The sequence below is a fragment of the Xiphophorus hellerii genome, chromosome 8 (genome assembly GCF_003331165.1).
Source record: "Xiphophorus hellerii strain 12219 chromosome 8, Xiphophorus_hellerii-4.1, whole genome shotgun sequence".
Classification (NCBI taxonomy): Eukaryota; Metazoa; Chordata; class Actinopteri; order Cyprinodontiformes; family Poeciliidae; genus Xiphophorus; species Xiphophorus hellerii.
The window spans coordinates 14,182,822-14,208,910 of NC_045679.1; the positions used below are offsets into that span (position 1 = coordinate 14,182,822).

The 26,089-nt window shown below is 38.3% G+C and overlaps 1 protein-coding gene across 3 annotated transcripts in view; it reads left to right on the plus strand.

Annotated features, from left to right (window-relative positions):
• Positions 1 to 200: 200 nt before the first annotated feature.
• The window catches only part of kcnn2 (potassium calcium-activated channel subfamily N member 2), a 40,678-nt gene continuing 14,789 nt past the window's right edge, over positions 201 to 26,089 (plus strand). Inside the window, exons 1-2 of one of the 3 annotated variants that reach the window (XM_032570846.1) lie at positions 201 to 1,243; positions 1,631 to 1,726. In XM_032570846.1, coding sequence (XP_032426737.1) covers positions 446 to 1,243; positions 1,631 to 1,726 — 894 coding nt within the window. In that variant the 5' untranslated portion in view covers positions 201 to 445. The remainder of the gene's footprint in view (positions 1,244 to 1,630; positions 1,727 to 26,089) is intronic. The other 2 variants (XM_032570845.1, XM_032570844.1) reach the window with 2 other exon arrangements.

Sequence of the window (26,089 nt, forward strand, 5' to 3'; positions counted from 1 at the left end):
ATAATAATAATAATAATAATAATAATAATAATAATAATAATAATAATAATAATAATAATAATAATAATAATATATTTTTATGTATTAAAATAAATGCAATAGTATATTTAAAAATAATTTGGATAAAACTGAATAAGCCGAAAATTTGAACCCTTTTCGTGGCGCAATTGTCTTGTAAAATCGATCTGCACTGATAGTTTGTACTGATATCGATAATATTAGACAGAACTTCACGTTCCAACCTTCTTCGTGACGTCGAAACAGTTGTTTTGGTTCCCCCCCCCGGCCTCCCCCCCTGCCCAATCGGAGGTCCATCTCTCACTTTCTACCGGAGCCGAAATGGATCTGCTCTTGCAGCGGCTCCGTCCTCCTGTGAGGAGGACCATAACGCCCTTTGTCGGGTGCTCTGTGGCGCCTGACCGCTGCTGTGATCGGCAGCACTGACATGGAAACCCCCTTCCAGCTGCACAACGACTTCTTCCCAGAGCAGCAGCAGCAGCAGCTCCAACACTGTAAGTACCAGCACTATTACTGCGGACCGGAGCAGCAGCAGCGCGTCGGCAGGCAGCACGACCAATGCTGCACCTGCAATAGCTGCACCACCTGTGATGCGAGAAAAAGCCTCGTCTTTCGCGGGACGTCGCCGACCACTGTGGGAACTTTGAGGACACCTTCCGAGACGTCTTCGAGGCAGGGCTGCCAGCACAGCACCGCCTGCGACTTCACACCTTCTAGTCATGGTAGTTCAACTAGACATCATCATCCTCACCACCAACATCATCAGCAGCAGCTGTATCGGCAGCGGGGCAGCCAGGGGAGCAGCCACAAAGACAGCAACTCCTACAATGAAATAGCCATGAGCAGCTGCAGATACAACGGCGGCGTCATGCGGCCGCTGAGCAACTTGAGCTCGTCCCGCAGAAACATACACGAGTTCGATTCCGAGTCCCAGCCTCTGCAGCCCATCTCCGCCGCAGATGCGTCGGACAATCTAGTATCCAAGCCGGAGAACAATTCCGCCACGCTGATGCCTTACGCATCGGGGGACGGAGGGGCAGGCTGCGGCCACAGCGGCGGCAAATCGGGTAAAAAGAAGAACCAGAACATTGGGGAGAAGCTGGGACACCGGCGGGCCTTGTTTGAGAAAAGGAAGCGTCTCAGTGACTATGCTTTAATCTTTGGGATGTTTGGGATCGTTGTTATGGTTATAGAGACTGAACTCTCATGGGGAGCCTATGGCAAGGTGCGTATTTACTCAAACTTTATGTCCCGTTTGGGCGATTTAGTCACTGCTCTGCTCTGTCACTGTGACTGCAACTCGTATATTTTAAACAACTTCTTCCAAAAGTGTGGAAGAAAAGTCTGCGTAGTGCAGCGTCCCAACACATACAGGCCGAACCCTAATGATTATGATAAAAAAAAAAAAAAAACTGCAAAGTCCTGGTTAGTTGCAATGGTGTAAAAAGCACTTACTATATAAGTAAGTAAGTGCTTACTTACTTATATAGTAAGTAAGTAACTATATAATTGTATGTATTGAATATATACAATTCAATATATATATTGAATTGTGCATGTATTGTCATCATGTTTAGTCTTGTTTAGCTTTAGTGTTTTCACTCTTTTGCAGGAATCCCTGTATTCATTAGCTCTAAAATGCCTGATAAGCCTTTCTACAATCATTCTCCTGGGGCTGATTATCATTTACCATGCAAGAGAGATACAGGTAATGTCCTAAGTCTTTTTGTTCATTCTCCTGTATACCTTTTTATTTTTATTTATTAATTTTGTTGTTGTTGTTGTTTTAGCAAAGAGATCAACTTCTGGGCACTGTGTATGATACTGAGATGAGGTTTATGATCTCTGTTGTCCTGTTGCACTTTTAGGTGTAATTCCAGTTGTGGTTTTTGATATGGGTGATAGCGGTGACAGAGTAATTTTTTTTCCACCCAAAACATGTTTTTTATTGCTTGTTTTCATATAAGTTGGGAGATGGGGAGAAAGATTGTGACATACACACCATCAATGCTAATACAATACAGATCAGAAATGCCTACCGTCCTCAGAGTGTCATATACAGTAAATCCTGTCCACACTTTGGTCTAGATTTTGGCTGCAATATTTCTTTCTCTCAGCTTGCCAGCACACCTTTAAATCTCAGAAGAAAACGTAAAACAACAATAACATCTCTTAGCGTTTACATGTTAATGCAAGTAGCGGAGCTCGAAGAGGAGACACATAATTTTCTCGTCTTTGAATGCGGTGATATTGTTTGGTCTTTAGCTTTCACTGGGTTCACCTTTAGCCTTCAGCTTCTTTGGTAAGATGAAAGTGTTTTTGTACGGAACCAAAGACTGTTAAGAATCTGTGGTATCTTACGAAATGTTAGAGCTAAATTTTGAACTTTTTCATAGATTGATTTGTATACAAAATGACACGAAATAGAAAAGATTTAAGGAAATGACACTCATTTTTATGTTATTTGGCAAAGACAATTAACACCAAATGGTGTTTATGTTATGTCTTTTGCATTTTTGTACCTTTTTTGCTTTTATTGCTACTAAAGTTTAAGATTAAACACCAATAATTTGTTGAGTTATTATATGTGGTTGGTCTTTGCAACCTCATTTATTCATAATTGCTGTTGTCATAGACTTTTCTTAGAATATCATGATTGAGGTTTGAGGGCATGTTGCTAAACCCTTAACAGGAAGTGAGCCTCCACTGTATTTGTTCTCTATGTAAGAAAATATGACCAGTGGTTCACAAATTTTGCTGATGCTACCTGGTTTATAGCTTCAGATGTATATATTTTTAGACTTTTTAAGACACGTGTCATTTTTAATTCAAAATGTCAAATGCTTAGACTGCTTGGCTTAAACTGGAATTTCCTTGAAATTTTTTCAACATTGTTAAAATCTTGCTTCATCTTTTCTGGTGTGCAGGACGTAAGGTTACATCCATAATATTGATGTTGAATGATAATTACTAAAGAAAACAACAAATTAGACCACTAATTCACAAGGTGAAGTAATAATTAATGTCCTTCCCTTAATAACTCGTAATTACAGGTGCTAAAACTACCACTGCGATATAATTACTAAATCTTATAGTCACATTTGCTGCAACATGAACATGATCTAAACATGACTGGAGTTTAAGCTCTCAGCAAACTTTTGTGGTCTGAGGCTGCAGAAAGTGCAGATGTTGCACATCTGAAGTGGACATGTTGGGGAGTCTCTGGTTCGCCAACTGTATCTTAAGACCAGAAGTATAACACTGGTCCACTGATCCAAGAAGTCTTTGACATGTGAAAAACGAGGTGTTAGAGACTTGTTGTACCTAAACATGTCCAATATTGTCTGATGGCTGTAGGAGTTTTGACAAAAACTTCTTATTGCATGAAATTCTGCTCTCCTATCTCAGGTTTTTGCTTTATTTACAATGCTTACAATCTGAAACTTTTAGATGATTTTAATCAACCTAACTACAAATATATTTTCTCAAACATCTAGCAGCAAATAACCTGTTCAGCAGCAAAATAAATACTAACAAAATTGAAGCAGAAATCAGTACTACTAAAGTTTTAATTTGCTCTGATTAGTTGTTTAATTAAAACATTGTTTTTAAATATAATTAGTTGTGGGTGGGTTTTTTTCAAATTTTAATCTAGATTCTCAAACTGTAATAAAGCAAATTATTTCCCAAAAAATCAAGTGTTAGTTTTAGAGATTCAATGTTTTTGAGTTAATATTTCCAACTTTTTTGACCTTTTGAAACAGATCAAGTTTCAAGACGTTCATAAAAATTAGATGATTGAATTTTTAATTGTGCCTAACACTGGTGAAAGTTTTTTTTTTTTACATTTAAATGGTAAACGGCTTCTACTTGAATTGCACTTTTTTTTTTACCAAATCCAAGATCTCATGAGTTCATTACACCAAGATCTGTCATTCATACAGCAGCTGCAGTGGAGTCACTGGGGCAGACTGACAGAAGCCAGACTGCCACCACCAACATGAAAATCGGGTGAAGTGTTTTCCCCAAGAAAGGATATGGACGGATTAGGGATTTGAACCAGCAACCTACTGGTTACAAATCTCCTGATCCTCCTCAACCACTGCCCCAGTGTAAAATGTAAAAAGAAAAAAAAATCCTCACATGATGAGACAGTACTGAGATGCTCCAACATAAGTCTTTTCTAACGTTGCCTTAGAACAGTGCTGTGCTCTGTCTTCCTGACTTCATTGAGTTCATGCCTATAATTAATTGTGTTATTTTCTGCAGAGCGAATGCGTGCTGCCTGAAAGGTTTCATATATCTGAAGCATACTTTTTTTTTGATTAAATTAAATCAAAAAGAAAACTTCACTTGAAAGGGAATGCGACGTAAGCAGTTCCGCAAACAGCGTCATATTTAATCAGTTAATGCTTCGTCTTATGCATGAACAGAACTGTATATTGTGAAATGCCACAAAAGGTAAACGCTGATCCTGCTGGTTTCTGTCTGGTTTACGCTTCCCTGCAATATTTATAGATGCCTCGCACGTTTCTCTCTTTTGCTTGGATGAAAAAGGTTAGCTTTCTTCCTTTCTTTTGATCTAAAGTCACATTATCAGTTGAATGCATCAGCCTCGTTGGTAAATTTAGTACTCGCAAATCCCACAGGAGGCTCAATCATCGCGTTGTGGCACTTCTTTCAGCTGTGAGTCTTTCTTCATAAAGTATGACAGCAAAGCACCGACATAACTTCCACATTTTGTCTCACTACCTAAGCGTTTCATTTTCCCTGCAGGCAGGTCCAAGTAGATGCTAGAAATTATAAGGAAAATTTGTCTTGTGTAGAACTTTACAATTTATTTTTACTTCTTTTAGCCTCTGCACATTTAACTTAGATGTGGTGTGAGTTACTACATCCAGAAATATATTAAGATTTGAGAAAATATTGTGATAGTTTTGCTTTTGAACCTCAGATTTAAGAGGGATGTTATTGTTTTTGGTCCTTCAGTCAACGTGGTTTTGTTGGATCCTGAGAAGTCCTTTGAGGGATTTATTGGAAAGGTGCTAGTAGGGCATATCTTGTAAAACCAAAGCAAAATCTGTGACCATATTTTCAACACAATATCAAGCTTGTTCCCAGTGCAGGCTGGACTACAGGGCTCTCTCTTGTCTCTGATCCTTTCTGTAATTTTCATAGTCAGGCTCTCAAGGCATAGTTTAGTCTGACATGGAAACATCGCAAATTTTTTTTTGTTTTCAGAAGATGTGGTTCTGCTGGCATCTTCTGGCCATGATTATTGTGGAGCGCTGCAAAAGCTTTTACGCAAGTCAAGTAAGGAAATGGTTCTCAACTTAATAAAAAGGATTACTACCATCCAGGTTGCCCGGTCAGTCTTTTTCAAGCACAACGTATCTTTGTGACTTGTCACAATCATTTCTGAAAGAACAGAATATAATCGGTTGAAATTAGCGTCCTCTTTTGGTAGGGTGTTGATCTTCATCAGTTTGTGTTTAAGCTGCTGCTTCTCCTCCGCATCAAAAGGAGCCAGCCAATGTGGTTCAGGCATCTGATCAGGCAGCCTGCTAATGACTCTTTTTGGAGTCATTTTCCATTCAAATCCCATTTAAATGTGACAATGGGAAAGACCCAGAACTCGCTAAAGGGACTTTAGATACTTTATGGCTTCAGAATCTCAGGAGGTTCCTAGAATAAAATGAAAAGTGTTGCAGGAAAGAAGGACGTCTGGGTTTCCCTCCTAGATATGTTACCTCTGCAACTGATTCTCAGAACAGCAGAAAACAATGAATGGATCAATGAAACCTATGGCAATTATGCTATTATTATTCCACCTACAGTTGAAACTTGATATTTTCTTGCACTATATAAAGGAAGCTAACATTTTTACTGTCTGGCTTTTCTGTTTAAGGTCAGTTAGGATTACCAACATTATTTTCAATTGCTAAATGCAGGAATAATAAAAGTCAGGTCAAGTTTATTTGTGCAGCACATTTCAGCAACAAGGCAGCTCAAATAGCTTCACACCATAAAAACATTGTATAGTCACCAATTATGAAACAGCAATACAGCTTATACGCATTAAAATTATTATGCATTCAAACATTTTGATGAACAACCAGATGATGATAAATCAAGCAGGGAAAAGTCTGGTTGATGCTTGGGTGCAATTTCCTACCAAAAGCAAAAATCTGAAGCTACTAAGAGTCACATTACTAAGGAAGCAAGTCCTGTACAAACATGGACTGAAAGGCCACTCATAGAGGAAGGCCTTACATGTGCAATCCAGATTAAACTGGATATTTTTAAAGACATGTTCTGTGATTTGATGAAACTAATTTGCAGTCTGTTTCCATAATGAGAACCAAATCTGGAGGAAAAAGAGGAATTCCTCCACTTGCAAAGAACAGTGTTGTGGCTTCATGTTGTCTGGTTGATTTGCTGCATGAGAGATTGATAGATGTCATCATGAGGAAAGACCATTAAGTGTAATTACTGAAGCATCAACTCCTTGGGCACAAGTGTGTCCTCCAAATGGACGATGACCCTATGCACATCTCCAGATTAGTCGCAAAGCGCCTTAAGTACAGCAAGGTCAATGTTTTGGAGTGGCGGTCACAAAACCCTGATCTCTATTTCACAGAATATTCATAGACAGATCCGTAGAACCGTCTGTGAGCAAGATGACCTACAAACCGTCTTAGTTACTCCAGTTCTGTCAGGAGGAAACTACTGTGAGAAGTTTCCTGAAGAAAATCTCTAATTCAGCATAGAAATAATGTCAGAAAGGGAGAAAGGAAAGTTTAAATTGTTTTTTTGATACAGCAAATGTAAATATCTGGATTCAGCTGTGCGTCGAATCATGAATCCTTTTTTATAAAAAGACATTTGATATGGAATAATTCAGTTTTTATCTCAGGAACAAAAATGACACCCAAGCCCTCCTTTCCCCCCTGCTATCTCAGGAACACTGAAATGCTCATTTTAGCTCCAGAACAAGCTCCTTTTGAGCTGCATTTATTGTCAGCCGATGCATATTTACCCCACAGGAAGGCTGTTCATACCTCTTTGATCCGAGCTCCTCTGACAGTCACATCAAAAACCAAAGCATGTTTCACACCAGATAGCTCTCCCTTCACAAAGAGAGTGGTTTTTCATGTACTGACCTAAAAAAGAAGAACGTTGCCACAATTGTTTGCCACAGAGTCAATTACTGCAGCTCAGGTTTCACCACAAATTCTCAATAACTGCACTCTGGAGATGAATCAGGGAACATTATCATGTCTTGCTCACACTTCTTGACTCAGGGTCTTGTAAATGTAAAAGATGATGGGAAGTTCTGTCTCGCAATTCATCAAACCCCACTGGGATGTAACCATCATCCAGTTCCTTTTGCTGTTTAGATCCAGCTCACCGTGTTTGCGCTGCGACTTCCACCACACCAGCTGCTCCTTTCCTTCCTCACCTCAGGCTCTTTTGTGGCGGTTCTGCTACTCTGTCAATACCCGTTTCCTGCAGACTAACATATGTGCTGGCACACACACTCACATAAGGATGCGTGTACATGGATTACTTAATTCCAAATTAGTCTTGATCACAACACATATGTATACAACCTTGTTGGGGTGTGTGTGGGGGTGTGTATGTGTTTTCTTTTCATGTCCTTCAGCCTCCAGTTTCACAGGAAGGGAAATGTGGCAAAATCTCTGTTTAAAAATGTTGAATAAAAACCTAAACTTGTAGCTTTTATGTAGTTTTATGATAGATTTAGTCAATACAGACCTAAATTAAGAGTTTTGTTCCAGATTTTGAATAAATGAAGGAGCTTTTAAGTGATTTGACATCAATGTCTGGTTGGAAAACTCAAATGTTTCGACCTGCTAGCTGGTGATTGTATATAAAGTTGAAGAATTTAGAGGTAGTCTTGTTTCATTCTCTTAAATCCACTTTCTCAACATCACCAATAAATAGGGCAACAGATTGATACTGCCACCATTATTCTCAACAGTTACGGGTTTGAAAGTCTCACATTGTCACTTATTCCTGTCAAATAGTTATTTTCCCTTGTTTGACAGTGTTACATATATGCTGAAGTCAGCATCGGCCCAATCCCCGACACTCTAAAACTGGCTTCTCTAGGCAATGATACTGGTTTTCTAGAAGGTTCCAGACTTGAGTCTTTGAGGTTCCTGGTTTGTTTCAGGATGTCCTCACAAATTCTCCTTTAATCTGGGGACAGTTTGTGTCAGACGGTTGAAACTTGGATCCAAAACACATGTCCAAATGGATAAAGCTGGATAACATTAATGCCCTGACCCTTTACTCTATGAAACATTTTTAGACTCTGCTTAAAATCTCAGTCTGTGCTAGGAAACCAACCAATCCGTATTTAACTCTCCTAATTCTGCCAAGAGGAGTTGTCCAAAATTAGCCCAAAACTATGAAAAAACCTTGTTGATGACTCTTTAAAAACATGCATTTCTTTGAGGTACAATTTGCTAAAAGACATTTATCCCATCGTGAGTAGGGAAGAAGGTATGTATTTCAATCTGTATGTATAATTTTTACCCTGTGAGAATTATTGAAATTCAACCATATTTTTACTTTTACATCAGGTTCTTTTCAGAAATCACTTTCTATGCAAATTGTTAGTTATATAATCAGTTCACTCTGGGGAAACATGGTTCAAATAAATTTTTTAAACTTTTTAAATTATTAGCATTCATGCCCATGATGACTGTATGTAAGCTGCAACTGGAGAAGAGTTTTAAGGGGGAAAAAAAAGATGCAAATCAAATCATTTGATCAATGTTAGATAATAGCGGCTGAGAGGCTTGAAAGTCTGTAAGGAAAGCGAAGGAAAACCATCTGTGCACAGTTAGCTATCAGATCACAACCACCGCCATCCCTCAACATTAAAAATCTATCACTGGTCTCAAACGGAGATAGGCAAGTAGATGTACAAGTAGGTGTTTTGTTTTTTTTTTCCCCTGAAAAGTTTGCAAAGATCATATATGTGGATTTTATAACAGGTTTTATAAAATGTAGAGTAGATCTGGTCAGTTGGTCTGGAAAAAATATTCACTCTTCATCTCAAAGACTGCATAGAAACTAATATTCCTAAACAGCCCCATTAAATTTAAGGAGCCCACACTAAACTAAATTGGAAAGTGTACGGAGAAATGTAATTTTAACTTTAGTGCAAGCCTCCAGTTCCACACAGGAGCCACGCATCAACCCTCCGCTTTAATGTGATGTTTCCTTTTTTGACCCTTACTTCACTTCTTGCCACAAAAGTGCCAACATGTTTGCAGTGTTGCAAAATAGATTTCTGCCTCTAAAGAGCACTTTTCCCCCCTGCTCCTGCAGTGGAATAGATTATGCATGCACATCCATGTGTAGTCACAGATGCCTGTCAGATGTAGAGGCATAAGTCAGGATGATGAAATGTTTCCCCTCACTATTTTCAGAAATCTCAAAACTGATTTCCTTGTCAAGCTCTGGAAAAGGTTTTAAAGCACAAACACTTTCCCCCTTGGCATAGCTGAAAACTCCCAAGGTTGGGTCAGACAAGATGGAGACTGAATGCCAGTTGTTGCTATAATTGTTTTATGGAAACATCTGCTTTACTTTTGCAGATATCTGGTGATCTACTGAAACAGCTACTTTACAACAACAACTCAATACATTGTTGGCCAAATGTATTGTCACCTTTGGATAAAGATGTGTAAAAATCATGAAAATAAATTCATCTTTTATCATAGCTGCATAATTTCGCTCTCTTGATTTTAGAAAACTTCAACCTTTAGTTTGGATCCATCTATTTAGTGAGTACAAATCCCACTTAAAAAAAAAATAAGTGGTTTTAACAAGATCAATATTATCACTATTGCTTAAAATATATGCAACAAAAATTTCTAATCTATGATTTGTAGTCCATGTCTTTGTTGCCCTGTGGTATTAATATGTAACACAGTACAATTTTATTCACAGACCGAAATGGTGGAATGGTGGAAAGGGAAATACTCCAATTCTGGGGTCATTAAACCCTCAAATCAGATTCTATTTAAATGCTAAATATGAGTTCAGTAGTAAAACAAAATATTTAATAAATGTAGAATTTGCTAAATAATACCAGTCAGCAACAAAAACGTTCAAGTGGTTCTGATGTGAAAGAAACAATTAATATGGGGAAAAAGCCTTAACAGCAGCTGTTAACTATGGCAGAGGACGTATGATGCTGTGGGCCTTTTGTAACTGTAAGATGAGAGAGGATTTTAATTAAAAATCTGTTGGACTCGACCATAAAGTTGGAAGTGGGTCATCAGTGGCTTTTTAACAAGATGTTACTCGACTCGACTGCATTGTAGGCAAAAGGTGTTTATTCTTTGTACAGAATAAACACCTATTATATACCTGTAATTATTGTACGGGTCCCAATAATTATGTCATTTGCCTTGTAGCTCTTCATTTGAGACTTTTGCCCTGTCTGTTTATTAATGTTGAATTATGAACACTGACATTAACTAAAGCAAGTGAGGTCTGAGGTGCTGTTTTTGAATTTCTTTAGATCTAACCATGACGTGTTGCTTTATGAGACATTTTAACCTTCCTCACGTTGTCAGAGAGATTCTGTTTAAATTATTGCTTGATACTACAGATTTAGCAGTAATCAGGACTGGGTTTTACAAAACATTGTTTCAAGAATAATGTGGCAAACCACCGTTAATTCAAATGTTTGTGAAGGACAAAATGGCATAAATAGCTGCATAGTCAGTAAATCTGCTGCCAGGCAGGAAGAAACCCCCGTCCTCATGCGCACACACAACCCTGCGTGGATGGATGAAGTCGTCAGTTAAAAACATCATCATGTGTTTAATTCAACATTTGTGTCTGATATAGAAATTTGTTGAGCTGAAACAAAAAATTGAAGACAGCAAATAGTAAAATGTAGTCAAATTAAAGGCTGGATTTTCTTAATTTGTAATGTCAGATTATGTTACTTCAATAAAAGATTCATTTATTTAAATGTGTACTATATATTCTGGTATGTCTACTCAAATTGTCTGCAGGTTCAGAAAAACTGCCATGGATGAATTTATTTATTGTACTTTCACAATTCATTTTATCACTTGAATTTATTTTTTTATTTTTTTATTCAGATCAGATGTTTTATTTTCCACTGTTAAGTATTTATATAAGCCGTTTTATGACTCCAGGGCAGGTTTGGTGCATTTGCAGCACAGCATGAATATGAGTCTGTACCTCTGTCGTGACTTTGACTTTCTGTTGCCTAAACCTGATACTAGCTGCAAGGAGCCGAGATCCTCTTCTTGTCATCTGACAGCTGATGAGCTGAGACTTTTTCTGAGCAGACACAAACTCACATCAAGGACCTCTTTGCTTGGGAGCATCTGTTTTGAGGACACCATATCTCTCTTCACCTCATAGTGACAGCTTTGCTGAGTTTTGCAAAACCTGTTTTAAAAAGCTTTTGGGGCCTGTCCTGTTTTTTGGTAAAAGTGAGTGCTGTCAGACGGAGTTAGACCGTACAGACCGCAAGAAATATAACACACCACAGTGTCGGAACTTGCACCAGCAAATCCGGCCGAGGCTGAACCCGACCGCTCTTGTCGAGTCGCCTCCCCTCTCCTGGTGCTGCCTAGTGTGTCAGAGATATGCTGCAACGTGCAGGAGGCGCGCCGCATTTCTCAAAGTGAAACCTGTCCTCTACCTGAGAGTCCAGACGGGAGTCGGATAACCAGCGCTGGCTGGTGACCTCAGCGTTTTCACTGAGCGTCCAAGCTTTCAGCAGCAGAGACGCCCAGTCATGCCAATCCCAAAGATTATTTATTGATGGTATTTACTTCATGTGACTTTAAACATTCAGATGATTTTGGATTATTAATGTACACAACTGGGCTGCAGCCACTGCTTTCTGAAAGACATGCAGATTTACGCGCTCTGACTGGAACATTGCTTGAGTGGACAAATTGCAAATGCAAGTTTCAGACTTAATCTCGAGAAACAAAAGCAAACTGAATCTGCAGCAGCCTCAGATTTACTCGGCAAAGTGGCCTCTTAGTGGCTCACTTTGATAACATAAATAAAGCATTGCTTTAATGCCTAATTGGACTGAACCTCTCACCCTAATTTACTAATGAGACTGAGCGATTTAATTCTCAATGACAAGATATATGTTTCCATCTCCACATTACACAGATTAAATATTGAGTCCCATTCCATTAGTTTTATTAGGAGTTGCGAAACCAGTAAGTAAACTAACCGGTGTTTTGCCTGAACGGCTTCCAGACAGCTCCAAGTTCATGCAGGGAATAAAGCTTAAGATCTATTCAGCTGTGCTCTATATCAACCTGACGTGAATAAACTTCTGTGGTGATGAGAAAAGGGGCATGCACTCTGAGTGATTAGGTCGCATTTTGAGTCCATCAGGAAACAAGCTGACTATCCGAGAGAAGCATTGGATGAATTAATGTGTCTTCAGTAGGAAGCCCTGTGCTGGTTGCTTTCTCTTTGAGGTTTGTTTCACAAAATTAGGGATTACTCTGTGTGCTTCTTTACTCTACTGTCAGTATGAGGCTGTAATATTTGGAAAATATTAAATATTGTAAACAATATTTTCATCTACAAAAGGTTACTTGAATGTTAAAGATTGCTGTAAAGATGCTAATGCTGATATCTACCTTAACTACTTATGCTGGCATATCTAAAAACACTGTTTATATTTATAAAAAACATTTACAAGCTGTAGGTGAAACTTCAAGTCTTCTCACATTTGAGAATTATGTGTATTGCTCAGGAAGTATAATGTGTGTGTACTGGAATAAATGGTTTAAAGGTGGCTTATTATGCTTCTTTGAACAGACTGGGTCAGGTCTATGGGCTACGCAAATCATGTTTATTACATTTTTTGCACAAAATCATTCGTAGATAGTGAGATTTCAGTCTCCTCAGCTGTGCCCATTTTGAGATCCTTTCATAAAAACTGTTTTGGGGCCCCTAGTCACTTTAAATCAAAATAAGTCACCCAACTCAACGTTTACACCAAACATGAAAATGTCTGCAAACAGAGCCGCAATTATACAATCGTATTGCTTTTAAAAGCAGAAGTAGAGCCTCCTGAACAACCAATAAGAACACAGCAAGCAGTTTCTGAATGGTAAGTCAACAACAAAACATCCAATTTTAAGTACAAAAATGTGCAAAATGTGGATTTTGCATTATATGTCCTCTTTAAAATTCAGACTGAGTGGAGAGTTCAATGCGCTAAACAGTTTATGAATGTCCCCAAGTGGTTATACTGAATAATTATGATTTTTAAATAATAAGAATTAGGTCCAGGCCCTCTGCTATGTGTAAACAGCAAGCATTTGGAATGCTGAGGTGGTTCATCAGTGCATCTGCTAACTGCAGTATGAAAATGGGAACTTATAGCATTGTGTTATTATTCTAACATTTTTATAGCAGGGGATTTGCATCCAAATCAGTCACCAAGCCAGTTTCAAGCGAGGATTTATTCAGAAATTCAAAATTTTGTAAAACTCCAAAATCATTCCTGAGTAAATGTTACCACTTTTTATATGTGTGAATTTTTCTCACTTATTACTTTTGCATCCATCTAGTTACAGTCATTGCTTTGAGATTTCCGTCGGCTTTGGAAGGTATCGCTTCAGGCACCAACAATACTGAGTTTTCTTAGATGGCATGGCATGACCTGAGTAGTAACGACAAGAGTTCAAGTTTTGCTTTGCTCCCTTTCTCAGACAGCCTGGGGCAGCGCTTGTCGCAGTGGTGAGCAGACAGATCAGTCTGACAGAAGTATGAAAGAAATACATGTAGTGAGAACAACCTTTTAACACTCTGGCCAGTTGAGAGGAGACTGGCCAGAGGTAATTGTATTATGTTACAATTACCGGTGGGTAATTGTAACATAATATGTCCCTCTACTGCATTCATGTTTTGACCCAATGTTTATTACTTTATTTAAAAGAAAATGTCTTATCAACATCAAGCTTTTTCCAAAAGCATATCACTGATACTAGATATCTGTGTTAAGATGCATAATTTTATAGGACAAACAGTACAGAGGTAAGTTTCTCAGGTTATGACAGTCCTGTGTGGGATTAAATCAAAATCTTTCATTTAAATTGTCTTCAGGAATAAAGTTATAGATAATTAACAGCAAATGAAGGTTAAGTGAGTACAAGCTGCCTCCTAGAATTGTCTTCAGGTTCTGCAAGTTTCACATCCATTAATTTAGGCACCAAAAACCAAAGACGAAAACAACTAACGTCTTAACCGAGCCATTAGTATGCATTATATGCCGAATTGCTAACATGATACCACTGCCATACTACTGCATATCCACAATGCATTCAGATTTTGTCCAAAGCTAGCTGAATTTAATCACATAACAAAAAAATAAAATATGTTTTGAACACATTAAATGGGGTCGTAAACCAAATATTCACTTACGATAATAACAAAAGTAATCTACAAATGCAAAGAAATCAACGTTAATTCGTCTAGCAATGAAAGAGCAATAAGAAAATATAATGCAAAAAGGCAGAGAAAGCCAAAAGAAAACAGCTGATAAAGTTGATTTCCTGGCTCTGGCTGTATATTTGGGGTTGCTGTCCTGCTAGAAGGTGAACCTGAATTATGTTGTGATGCGACATAACATGAAAAGTTTTGCAAGACACTATTTTGCAAATTAATTAGGAAAGTTTGCATTTACAGTCATTTAAAATCATTCATCAGTAACACACACAGTGCGTTGTTTCTATTTTTCTCCATATGTCTGTCATAACTCCTGCTTCTGCTGCTAGGGGGGGATATTTTCTCATCTGATGTAAAGGGCCCTTGGGGGTGTTGTATTTCAAGTCATCCATTACTATAATTGCTTTTACACACCAAGCAGGCTTTCCTCATGCAACCTAGCCTAAATGTTTAATTGCGCAGTTTTAAGGTTAACAAACTTCGTAATTGCTTTTGACAGGCCCGGTTTGTTGCCTAAAACGTACAATAAAACGTGGCTTGTTCTTTGTGCAAGCACTACGATGTGCTCAACTGCTTCAGGAGTCTCAGTTCTTCCAGCAAGAAACTGTAGTCAAGTGCGGTCCCAGCTTGTGTTTCGTTGTCTACATTACACTAAGTTGGAAAGCCAAACAAGGGCAAGCTGTGGTTAGAGTTACGCACTTCTCCGACAGATGTCAGTCTGTTCAAGAAGCTCAGTGTCAATCATTTGAAATGAACAACTGCCCTTGAAATTTTAATGTGTGTGTTTTCTTGGGTTGGAGAGGTAAACGAGCTGCAGATGCTTTGTTGGACAGTTATACTGCTTGTTCCAGGACGTGTGTTTATTGTTGCATTCTCTGCTTTGTTCCTAATGTGCCAGCTTGTTGACGCTTTGTATTTCTGGCACAGAAGCTTTTTGCAGCAGAACTGACTCAGAGGCGTGCAGCGTGCGCTAAACTCTGTGTGTTAATGTGACGCGGTTGAAAAGCTGAAGTGTTCAGAGTCTCTTTAAAGCAGTCAAACTACGTATGTGCAAAGCATTCATGTATGTCTGCAAGAGAAGTGGCAGCGCACATTTTTTTTGTTCGCTTTTTTTTGTCCTTGAGATGAGTGCATTGAACAGGAGCTTTTGTTCTCTTGAATTTGACATATGAGGGTTTTTTTTTTATTTTATTAATTCTGTTTTATATCTGAGCTAAATTTACCATCTAGGTCACTGATCCCATTAGCACTTCATGAATGGGGCGGTTCTTAACGTCTATAAAAAGAATCCCAAACTGAACTAATGGAAGATTGTCGGCTAAACGCCTAGTCATGATCTGACACCACGATTTAACTGAACAGGAACAATTAATTTTTTTAAAAATAGTAAAACAGCCATGTCGATGGAAACACTATCAATTGTATTTCAGTCTTAACCAATAAACCTTTTTGCAACTGAATTAGATTTGGGTGTAGAAACTTAGATATATTTCAGTGTTCATTTCATTCTTACCCCAGTTATTGCACATTTGAGCAGCACCTCGCTATATTTGATGCCTAGAGCAAAGCAAACTACATCAAGCACCATAAATACAATAACAGTGAACTATAATTTTCTGTGAATTTATTAATCATCTTTTAATATAAACAACACAAAAGGCTTGAAGGATAGGTTAAAAGATATTACCATGTATATATGTATGTATTTAGATGAAATTTAGCTATTTCATCTAAATACATTTTTAAAAAATGACAGAGATTTGGCAAACTGAGTGAGAAAACATTACAAAATAAATTTCAAAACATACAATTACAATTACAAAATGCTAAGCTCACATAACTAATATACTTTTTCAGCACCTTTCACATTGCTGGGTTACAAAATGTTTCACATCATACAAGCTTAAAAATAAGGACAAATTTTATAAGAAAAAGTAAAAGATTTGTTTTTGTTTCATTATTTGTCTTATATGTTTTACTGTTATAGATCGAGAACCACTCAACTATGATCATGTATGTTTTTGATGTGTTTCTGCTTCAGCACGCCTGATTCAAATGCTTTTATTACCGTCTCAGCTTGTCATCAAATGCTGCTGGAGCATGTTGATCACTCATTCGTTTTAAATAAGATGTGCAGCAGCAGGGAAACACCTGCAAGACATTCAGCACAGGAGCCCTGCAGGACCAAGGTTGTGAACCCCAAAACAGGCAGATGTGAGACAGAATAGTGTGATTTAAGAATACAAACTACAGCTTATGAAGTCCAAATTCAAAACAAATGACTGGAAACAAACAACACCGAAGAGGCAACAAGCCAAACCATAGAAAAGTGGAGGATGTGGCGAGGAGATGAAGCAATTGAGAGGCTTTTAACTGCTGGGAGGATTGATGAGCAGCAGGAGGACCGGGCGTGTGAAAGCTGTGCAGCTGGGGAATAACCTGATCAGTGGAAGCTAAAGCAGGGTGAATAATGAAAACAGACTAAACACAGAGGAGCTGAGCAAGACTGCAAATGGTTCAAACTGAACCAAAAGCATAAACACTAACAGTGACATAGGACTCTAAACTGGTACACAGTGAACAGAAGATAAGGAACAACAAAGGAAATTAACTTTTTTTTCACCTTAAATGAAGATAAAACCCCAAAATAATTCAAATACAAAAACAATTTAAAACCAAAAAGACAAACACCAGAATATTAGTGTATATTTAACAGTTTTTGATCTGAGATATATTGTGCCTCAAGTCAAGAATCTTATATATAATGTATAAAATCTTAAAATCAATTCTAAAAAGAATTGGTTGCAAATAAAAAGATATTGGACAGGTAGAAGTGCATTCCCTCTTTTGGGTTTTGGTCTTAATAATCTTTGTTGGCTCTGAAAAGTTTAATATGTGTTATAGTCTGATCTACAGGAGATAAAATAATAAATGACAGCAAGTTACTATAAGCTTTTAAACTGCTACTAGTACTATATTTCTATGTTTTTGAAGGAATGACAAAATACTATACGTTTTCTAATGCATATAAATAAACTAGAATACATATTGAAGTGGTTTTGTTTATTCTTATTATTGATAAAATTAACCAAAGCTGTGTTTACTCCTGAAATATTCTGCTATCGATATCCTTTAACCCTTGTGACTTGTAGATGCACATGTTAAAGCTCATTCAACTTTAACTTCACATCACTTAATCAGATATGCAGAAGAATGTAGAAGAAAAAAATCCAGTGGAAAAGATCCATGCCACTCCTCAAAAAAAATCTGCCCACCTTGCTTTTAGCAAGCAAAACCTTCCCGCTCTCACACCACCTCACCTCCTATGGCTAAAGATTTCATACAAACTGCAAAGCTTTATTAATGTTGAGCTAAAGGTTCAGCCGACCTTTGCACAATTTTGCCTGCAGCTACGTTACGCTGTAAGCAGAAGCACTGTACTGTATGTGCATATTACAACCAAGCACATTGCTAAGGTTTTTGATCAAATGTAATGGTGCAGTTCTCCTTTTCTTTTCTTTTTTAGAAAGCTGTCCACCAGGATAAAAAAAACAACACAAAAAAACTAACGTCTGAACTGTTCGCTCATATTTGCTGACAACAACGTTTTTTAAGATATCTACTGCCGCTTGCGACGGCTGGTGCAGTCAGAGGACCTTGACGTGATTAAGTGGATGGAGAGAGAGCAGCTGTGGAGGAATACCAGTGCTGTGCTTTAGAGAGAGAGAGAGAGAAGAGGGGAGAGCAGTTAATATGGCTAGATAGCACTTAATTTGGAACCCAAACCAGCAAACAGAACCTCCCAAGGCAAGGAAGATTGAGACGCTCTGTCCTCAAGCATGAGCATGGAGAGGGATGGTGTGTGGAAGAGGAGGTGATGGCAGCCATCAGGGAAGCTCACAGCAGATTGGATCGAAGAGGCGAAGATGAGGTTTGAGCTGTAGCAGCAGAGGTGACCATGTGATGAAGCTACCGTGTATGACAGAGGACAGGGAGGAGGAGAGTGATGATAGGCCCTGAAATCCATTCTTTCAGTCCCCTATGAAACTGTCTACCTTCTGGTCGAAGTGGAATGGTGATGGCAACCTTATGCTAACGTGCAGGCAGCTGATGTTTGCGTCAGAAAGATAGAAGTAAGCAGAACTTTAAATTATTGCAGATGTTCTCCAGATTATTCCTACACTGTAAAAAAAAACGGCCTCATTTTACGGTAAAAAACTGGCAGCTGAGTTGCCAGAAGTTTACCGTCTTTATACGGTAAAAGTCTGGCAACCAAAACTGCCATTTTTTTACCGTATTTCTAAAATACGGTAAAATTCTGGCAACCAAAGCTGCCAGTTTTTTACCGTATTTCTAAAATACGGTAAAATTCTGGCAACCACAGCTGCCAGTTTTTTACCGTATTTGCTAAATGCAGGATTTCACCGTATTTTTGAAATACGGTAAAATTCTGGCAACCACAGCTGCCAGTTTTTTACCGTATTTCTAAAATACGGTAAAATTCTGGCAACCACAGCTGCCAGTTTTTTACCGTATTTGCTAAATGCAGGATTTCACCGTATTTTTGAAATACGGTAAAATTCTGGCAACCACAGCTGCCAGTTTTTCACCGTATGTTGTAAATGCAGGATTTTACCGTATTTTTAATATACGGTAAAATTCTGGCAACCACAGCTGCCAGTTTTTTACCGTATGTTGTAAATGCAGGATTCTACCGTATTTTTAAAATACGGTAAAATACCGTACTTCCTAAAATATTTTAAAAAAAATAAAATGTGGTTTTGCCGTAGTAAATACGGTCATGCTGACTGAGGCATAATATCTACATGAGTGAAAAACACATCCAGACTGTATGATATATTGACATTTTATTGTAAACCCTCCCCCCCAAAAAAAACTTATGGTAAATTACTGGTCTCTGTTCCTACCAGAATTTTACCATACAAATTATAGTACAACAACCAAGGAAGTGTAACTTGTCAAGCATTTCTATACAGAAAGTTATAAAGAAAATAATTTCTAATTAAACAAAAATACAGATTACGAGTAATCCACTTAAAGAAACAATTTCTATTTAAAAAGTCAAGTTAAAAAAAGAACTGATTCTATTTTATGTCCAGTTTCCTCACGGTATTACTGAGATCTGGAAAACAAAAACAAAACAAACAGTATGTGTCCACATAAGAGATAACATATTGTAGAAGACAAAATGGTGATAAAAGGATTCTTGTTCTGGGTTGAGAGTCACAAGTCGCTGAGATCAGACGTTGCTCAGGATGGTTGTAGTCTTCCCAGTCACAGGTTGAAATTGAGACTCGCATGTTGTCAATCGGGTGTTTCCTCTCTGCTGGAAAACAAAAAGAAAAAGTTAGAAAGATGCACTACATGAACATCTTATTCGCTTAAATGTTTGTTTCACCTTTGTTGACTTGCATATGGACACAGGTACTTCAACCAGGTGGTGTGATCATTTCTGACTGAAAATTCAGTAGTTAAACCTTTGTTTGTTGTCAACAGGTGTGATCCTCTGGTCTGCAACCAGACAAAATACACAAACTAAAAACAAATATAACTGTTTTAGGCAATTTATGAAATAGATACTCACCATTTATCTGAGTCTCATGAAGGCCAATAGGTTGTCTTCAACCATTTATGTAAGTTACATTTCCTGCAAGCTAGCAGAAACAAAGCTGTAAATGTGAACACTTTTCATACAGGCAAACAAATTGATACAGCTGAGACAATTTATGCTAGGTTAGTTTTTCTCAGTCACTTTTGGTGCATTTCTCGAGTCATTGTTGGCATTTACAAAACAGTAAGCGCATTTCTCAAAACAATTTGTAGAAACAGGAAAAATAGCATTTGTTTGCTTTCAAAATCCTTAGTTCAGCTCTTAAAATCCTGTCTGTTAACATATCAGTGACTCAAAATAATAAGTTATAGTCTCTCTATGTACAGATAAGACAGTCAAATCGATTAGTCATGAGAAGAGACTACAAAAGGATCATTTACGCCAGTGTTTCTCAACCCTGGTCCTCAACGCCCCCCTGCTCTGCATGTTTTAGATGTGCCTCTACTCCAGAACAGCTGATTCAAATGATTGGATGACAATCAAGTACTGCAGAAGCTTGTTAATCATCCAGAGATACAATTCAGGTGTGTGGCAGAAGGGAAATACCTAAACCTGCAGGACAGGGTGACGCTGAAGACCAGGATTGAGAAACACTGATTTACGCTTTTGCTATAATTTATTCATGGACCATGCCATGGTGATTCAGAAAGAAAAAGACAGAAATGCAGAGAACAAAAAAAGTAGAAAAGGAGCCACAGGACAATCTCCTCAAGGAAAACTGTACAGTGCTGTAGAAATTACATTACATTTTAATTTCCATAGTCACTTTGTTCCTTAACTCCACTGAGGAATCTTTTTTCCTCAGTGGGGTTAAGGAATGAACAGTAGGGTGGGAGGACCTCCATCAGCATCATGTTGTGGGTCTCAGCCATGTCCTGATGTTGGACTGATGGAAACTGGCAGATGTCCTCAGCCTCTTCTGACTCTTCTTCTGCTTTCCTCCCAACTATTTCCTCCTCAGCCTCACTCCTCTTCTTCTCTCTGGCTGTTCACTCTGCCCAGATACTTGTTCATCAGTTCTCAGACATGTAACATTGTGTTGTGTTCTGACTATATAGAGCATAATGTTGCCAACTGATGGTTCACAAGATGCACCTCCAATCTGTTTCAGAAAACTGGTTGATCGTTGGTTGAGCTAATGGTTCATACACTGACCTGTTAGAGAAACTCAGGACTCACTTGGGAGCAATTTACCAATTCAGGACAGATTTAGAAAATAATAGAATATAAATTAATTAATATATGATTCACATTATGACAACTTTAAGACTTATGCATGTTAAGACTTACACAATGAACTGATGCTATTTTGGAAGTTGAGAATTCAACACAGACACGTTGTTGTCCTGTTGTCCTCATTTTCTGTATACACCCTTTATCCTCCGGGTCAAAATGACCCGTCTTCAATAAACCCCCAATATAAGCAGCTTAATTGAATTTTAAACACCAAATTCTATCTTGTATATTGTCACTCACCACAAAATGTGTGAATACTTGACTTTTCCCTCTCCACTTGAATTTCTATAGCTTAAGAAAAAAAATGTGCAAAATGAGTTTCGAATGCATTTTTATTCATCACAGTGACTAATTTTCTTTTACTTTTCTCCAGTGAACAAGAGGATGTACAATACAAAAATATGAAAAATAACATAACCCATTCAACTAATTGGCACATGTAGGGCAGTATGCAAGTGCACAGCCTTTGCAGATATATTTCTTACACCTGCAGCACACAGTATGTGTTTTACAGTCTGAGGGCAGAACTGACATCTCTTCCTCTTACTTGGCTTAGCTGAGGAAGTGGCTGTGGTAGATGGATCCTCAGGTTGATCAGGAGCTGCTGCACTCTGAATAGCTTTCACAACTGCTGCTGAGGCTTCTGTGTGGGGGACATGCTTCCTTCTTTCAATGAGTGGAGTTACAAGTGCCTTTCCTAGCTGCTCCAGGAACACCCTCTTCTTGTTGTGCTTATGAGACATCCAGGTTGGGTTGATCTCTATCCAAATCACAAAGGCATTGTAGGAGGACACATCAATGATGTTGTGGAAGATGACCAGGGGCCAGCGGGCAGTCATTCTTCTGCAGCTATATGCTCCAATCACCTTATCTAGGTTGTCCACACCTCCTTTGTTTCGGTTTTATTCCAGGATGATGATTGGCTTCCTGTCCTCACGGTCACTAATGTCGCCGTCTTTGTGCAGTGTGCTCAGAAGAACTACATTCTTGTTTTTCTTTGGGAGGTAGGAAACTAGAGTGGTGGTGGGTGTGAAGGCAAACTTTGAGGAGAAGACCTCTCTCTCCTTTGACCCAAGCAGTGCAGGTGGGAGCTCAGGCTTGTTCTTTTGAACTGTACCAACCATGGTGATCTTCCTCTTCAGGAGCTGCTGTCCGAGTTCATAAGAGTTGAAGAAATTGTCACATGTCACATTGTGACCCCTCAGTCCCTCTGTCACATCAAGCACAACTCGCAACCCCTGGTTCTTCTCTGGGCATCCACTGGTTGACTTCCCAGTATAGACTTGCATTTTCCAAGCATAGCTTGATTCAGAAGCCACCCATGACTTGATCCCATATTTTGCTGGCTTGCTGGGCATATACTGCCGGAAAGGACAACAACCTTTGGACAAAAGACATTAGCATCAGTGATTAGTATCAGTGTCACAGAAAACAGTCAAAGAAATCAATAGTGAAAATCACTTTTATTACAAATATGAAAACAGATTACCTCTAAATGGAACCAGTTGCTCATCCACTGTTACATCAGGCTCTGGATTGTAGAGGTAGGGCAACCGCTCCACCCACTTGTCCCATACCTCTCTTATGGCTGCAAGTTTGTCTGTCATACGTCTTGCTGGTCTTGATTCACGGTCATCAAATCGCATCAGTCTTGAGTAGGTGTGAAAGAGTTTGACTGGCATTGTGGCTCGGAAAATTGGCCTTCCACTCTCTGCTCACTTCTGCTACTGATTGATCTGAGACACAACTAAAACTTTGTAACATTTTATGGTTTGTAAATAACTCTGTGACCTTGATTTCAACTCCATTTGCCTCACGGGTCATTTTGACCTGAAGACCATCTTTGTACCTTTTTTTGTACAGCTTACATGGAAATGAGAATAAAAGCAACACTGAACTTTTTCTATTGTCTGGGCCAATCTAGGAAAAGTCTTAAAATCTCAAGTTAAAAAAATTACATTTAGGGGATTTTTTGGGGGGGGGGGGGGTTTAACACAGTGGCGGGTCATTTTGACCCGAGGACAACAGGAGGGTTAACATATTTTGATCAAGACGATAAAAGCAAATTACAATTATAAAAGCATAGAAGTGTACATAACCAGCTACATGATGTACAAAAGCAAAACTTGCAAAACTAATTGTTTTGATGTGCAGAAGTGACACAGTAATTTGAAGATTGAACAGGTAGTTTTAAGAATTTCAATTCTGTTCTGAGAGATGCACCCAAACTGAGAAAAGCTGTAAAATATTAATATTTAAATTCTCTTATCTTCAAATCCTTCAACTGTCATGGACCCAGTGACTTTAGTGCAAGTATTTTGGGTGTGAGAGTCAAGAGGTCAAAGGAAAATATTAAATAATATCTCTGATGCCAAGCTTTATACTTCTAAGTATTACCAAAATATTGAAACAAAAGCTAACATGTTCTTCAGAGATTTAACTTGCATGCATGAACATTTCACACTCAAAGTAATTCAAATTAATTATTGAACCAAACTTGGAAAAAGTTGCTTCTGCCATTAACAATAACTTTAAGCACATGTAGTCTGAAGTAGACCAGAAATATAATCTATGCAGCCGTTCCTACAGAAACATTAATGGAAGTGTTGCATCTGTGAAGATTAAATGTTCCATATAGTAAAAATATCTAGCTGCAGTGCATGTACATAAACAGCATGGCTCAGAAACTACACATTTCTTTGTCAGTTGGTTAAAGTTAGCTAACTTCAGTTGAAACCGTGAAAGGGACTCACCTGTGATGTGTTGCCCTTCTCCTCCTGAACGTGCAAAAATAGCAGAAATTTGATTTCAAAGACAGTAGCAGCATCTTGACAAGGACCAGGCCTACTGGGCTCTCAGCACCCTAGTTAGCAACCTTAGTTAGCACAGTGACTTTACTGTGTTGAGTTCAGGACACCACTACAGGAACAGAGTTAAAAGAATCTTGCTGCTGATGCTGAAGGATCAAGCAGCAATGCAAACTAGATAATTATTTGTTTACATGACAAATAACAGTCTCCATTTACTGTAAACCCTACTATTTATCACAATAACAAAATGAAAAACTCTCTAGACCAGGGGTCCCCAAACTACGGCCTGCGTCATTTGGTCTGGCAATGCCGGATCTGGCCCGCCTCCTCATACCAGAGAGCATTCAGTGTATTTTTTCATATATTGTATTTTCTGGTTTGTGGATTTCTCTTCAACCACCAGGGGGCTCTTGAGCAGATGTTAAACTAACTTTCCCTCAAATATATACTAGTCAGTCCCAGTCACCGTTTCACTCACGGTTTTTTCCATTTCCATTCTGGGTAAAAATCTATCTAAAAGCGACCGCGAATGTGTCGTAGTCAGCAACCCCCCCCCCCCCCCCCCCCCCCCCCCCGTCGACAGTTTCAAAGACAGAACAGCCCCCCCCCCCCCCCCCGCCGACAATAAGTTTCTAAGGTATCTTTCTCCAAAAACTAAGACCGGCCCCCGAGCAGAGAAAGGAACAGCTATGTGGCCCTCGCAGGAAAAAGTTTGGGGACCCCTGCTCTAGACTATTCTCTACTAATAGCACAATATTTAAAACCAAGTGTGGGATTTGTGAAACTTCAATGATGGGTGACTTTACAACTTGTATGATTTTGGATAACACTAGAATTGTTCTTTATTGAAGTTTCACAAATCAGATAAAGGTTTTACAAATCCCACACTTGGTTCTAAATATTCTGATATGAGTTGAGAATAATCTAGTCCAGATTTGAAGAGTCTAGGTGTTGTAGTTTTTTAGCTAGAGTAAATTAAAGATGCTGATTGCAGTGAAAAATTAGGTGGAATTGCCCTTTAGCCATTTCCCAAATTGGAAGCAGCAATTGGAAACCAACTTCAGCTTCATTCAAGCAAGAGGGGCTAACATACAGTTCTCTTAATGTTAATGATCAAATGCTCTCATAAATGATGGTGGCGTTGGCTGTAGGAGTTTGCTTTGCAATCGGTGGATCGCCAGATCGATGCCTGGTCTACTGCTGAGATTTCAGTTTGGTGTATTAAAGGCATTATTAAAAAAGAAACCAAAATATCACACCAGCATTCTGTTCTTTGTAAAAAATTATTTTGCAGTCTTGTTTACGCTTTTACATTGTAGATCTAAACATCAGCAAAATTTGTAATTTTGGCTGATTGCTACTGTTAAGTTTAGGGTAATTAACTGCTGGCAATATTACAATTTTTTAAGAACTTTACAATTACTTATATTTTTACACTATATTTCTGTATTTTCTACATTCGTGACTGTCACAATTATTTAGGATATATGTTTATTCAGTTATGATAATGCCATGTATTTTCTACGGCAGTATAATGCTGTGAATATTCTGGTCAGTAACTGCTGGCATTTTACAATTTTTTACCGTAAATTTACTGACTTTCTTTGCAGTTTCGACTTACGGTAGTTCCATGTAATTTCTACGGTAATGCAATGTTTTTGGATACGACGGTCAAAAACTGTTGGTTTTTTACAGTTTTTTACCGTAAATTTACTGACTTTTTTTACAGTGTAGTTTTTTATGGCAGTGAATTAGGGCCATTGAAGGTAGAAAAAAAGAAGGAGTACATTTCCACCTAAAAACTTTCTAGGTAATTTCTCCAAAAGTAGAAATTTTGCTAGAAAGAAAATTTGAAACTTTGAGAGTAAAATTCAAA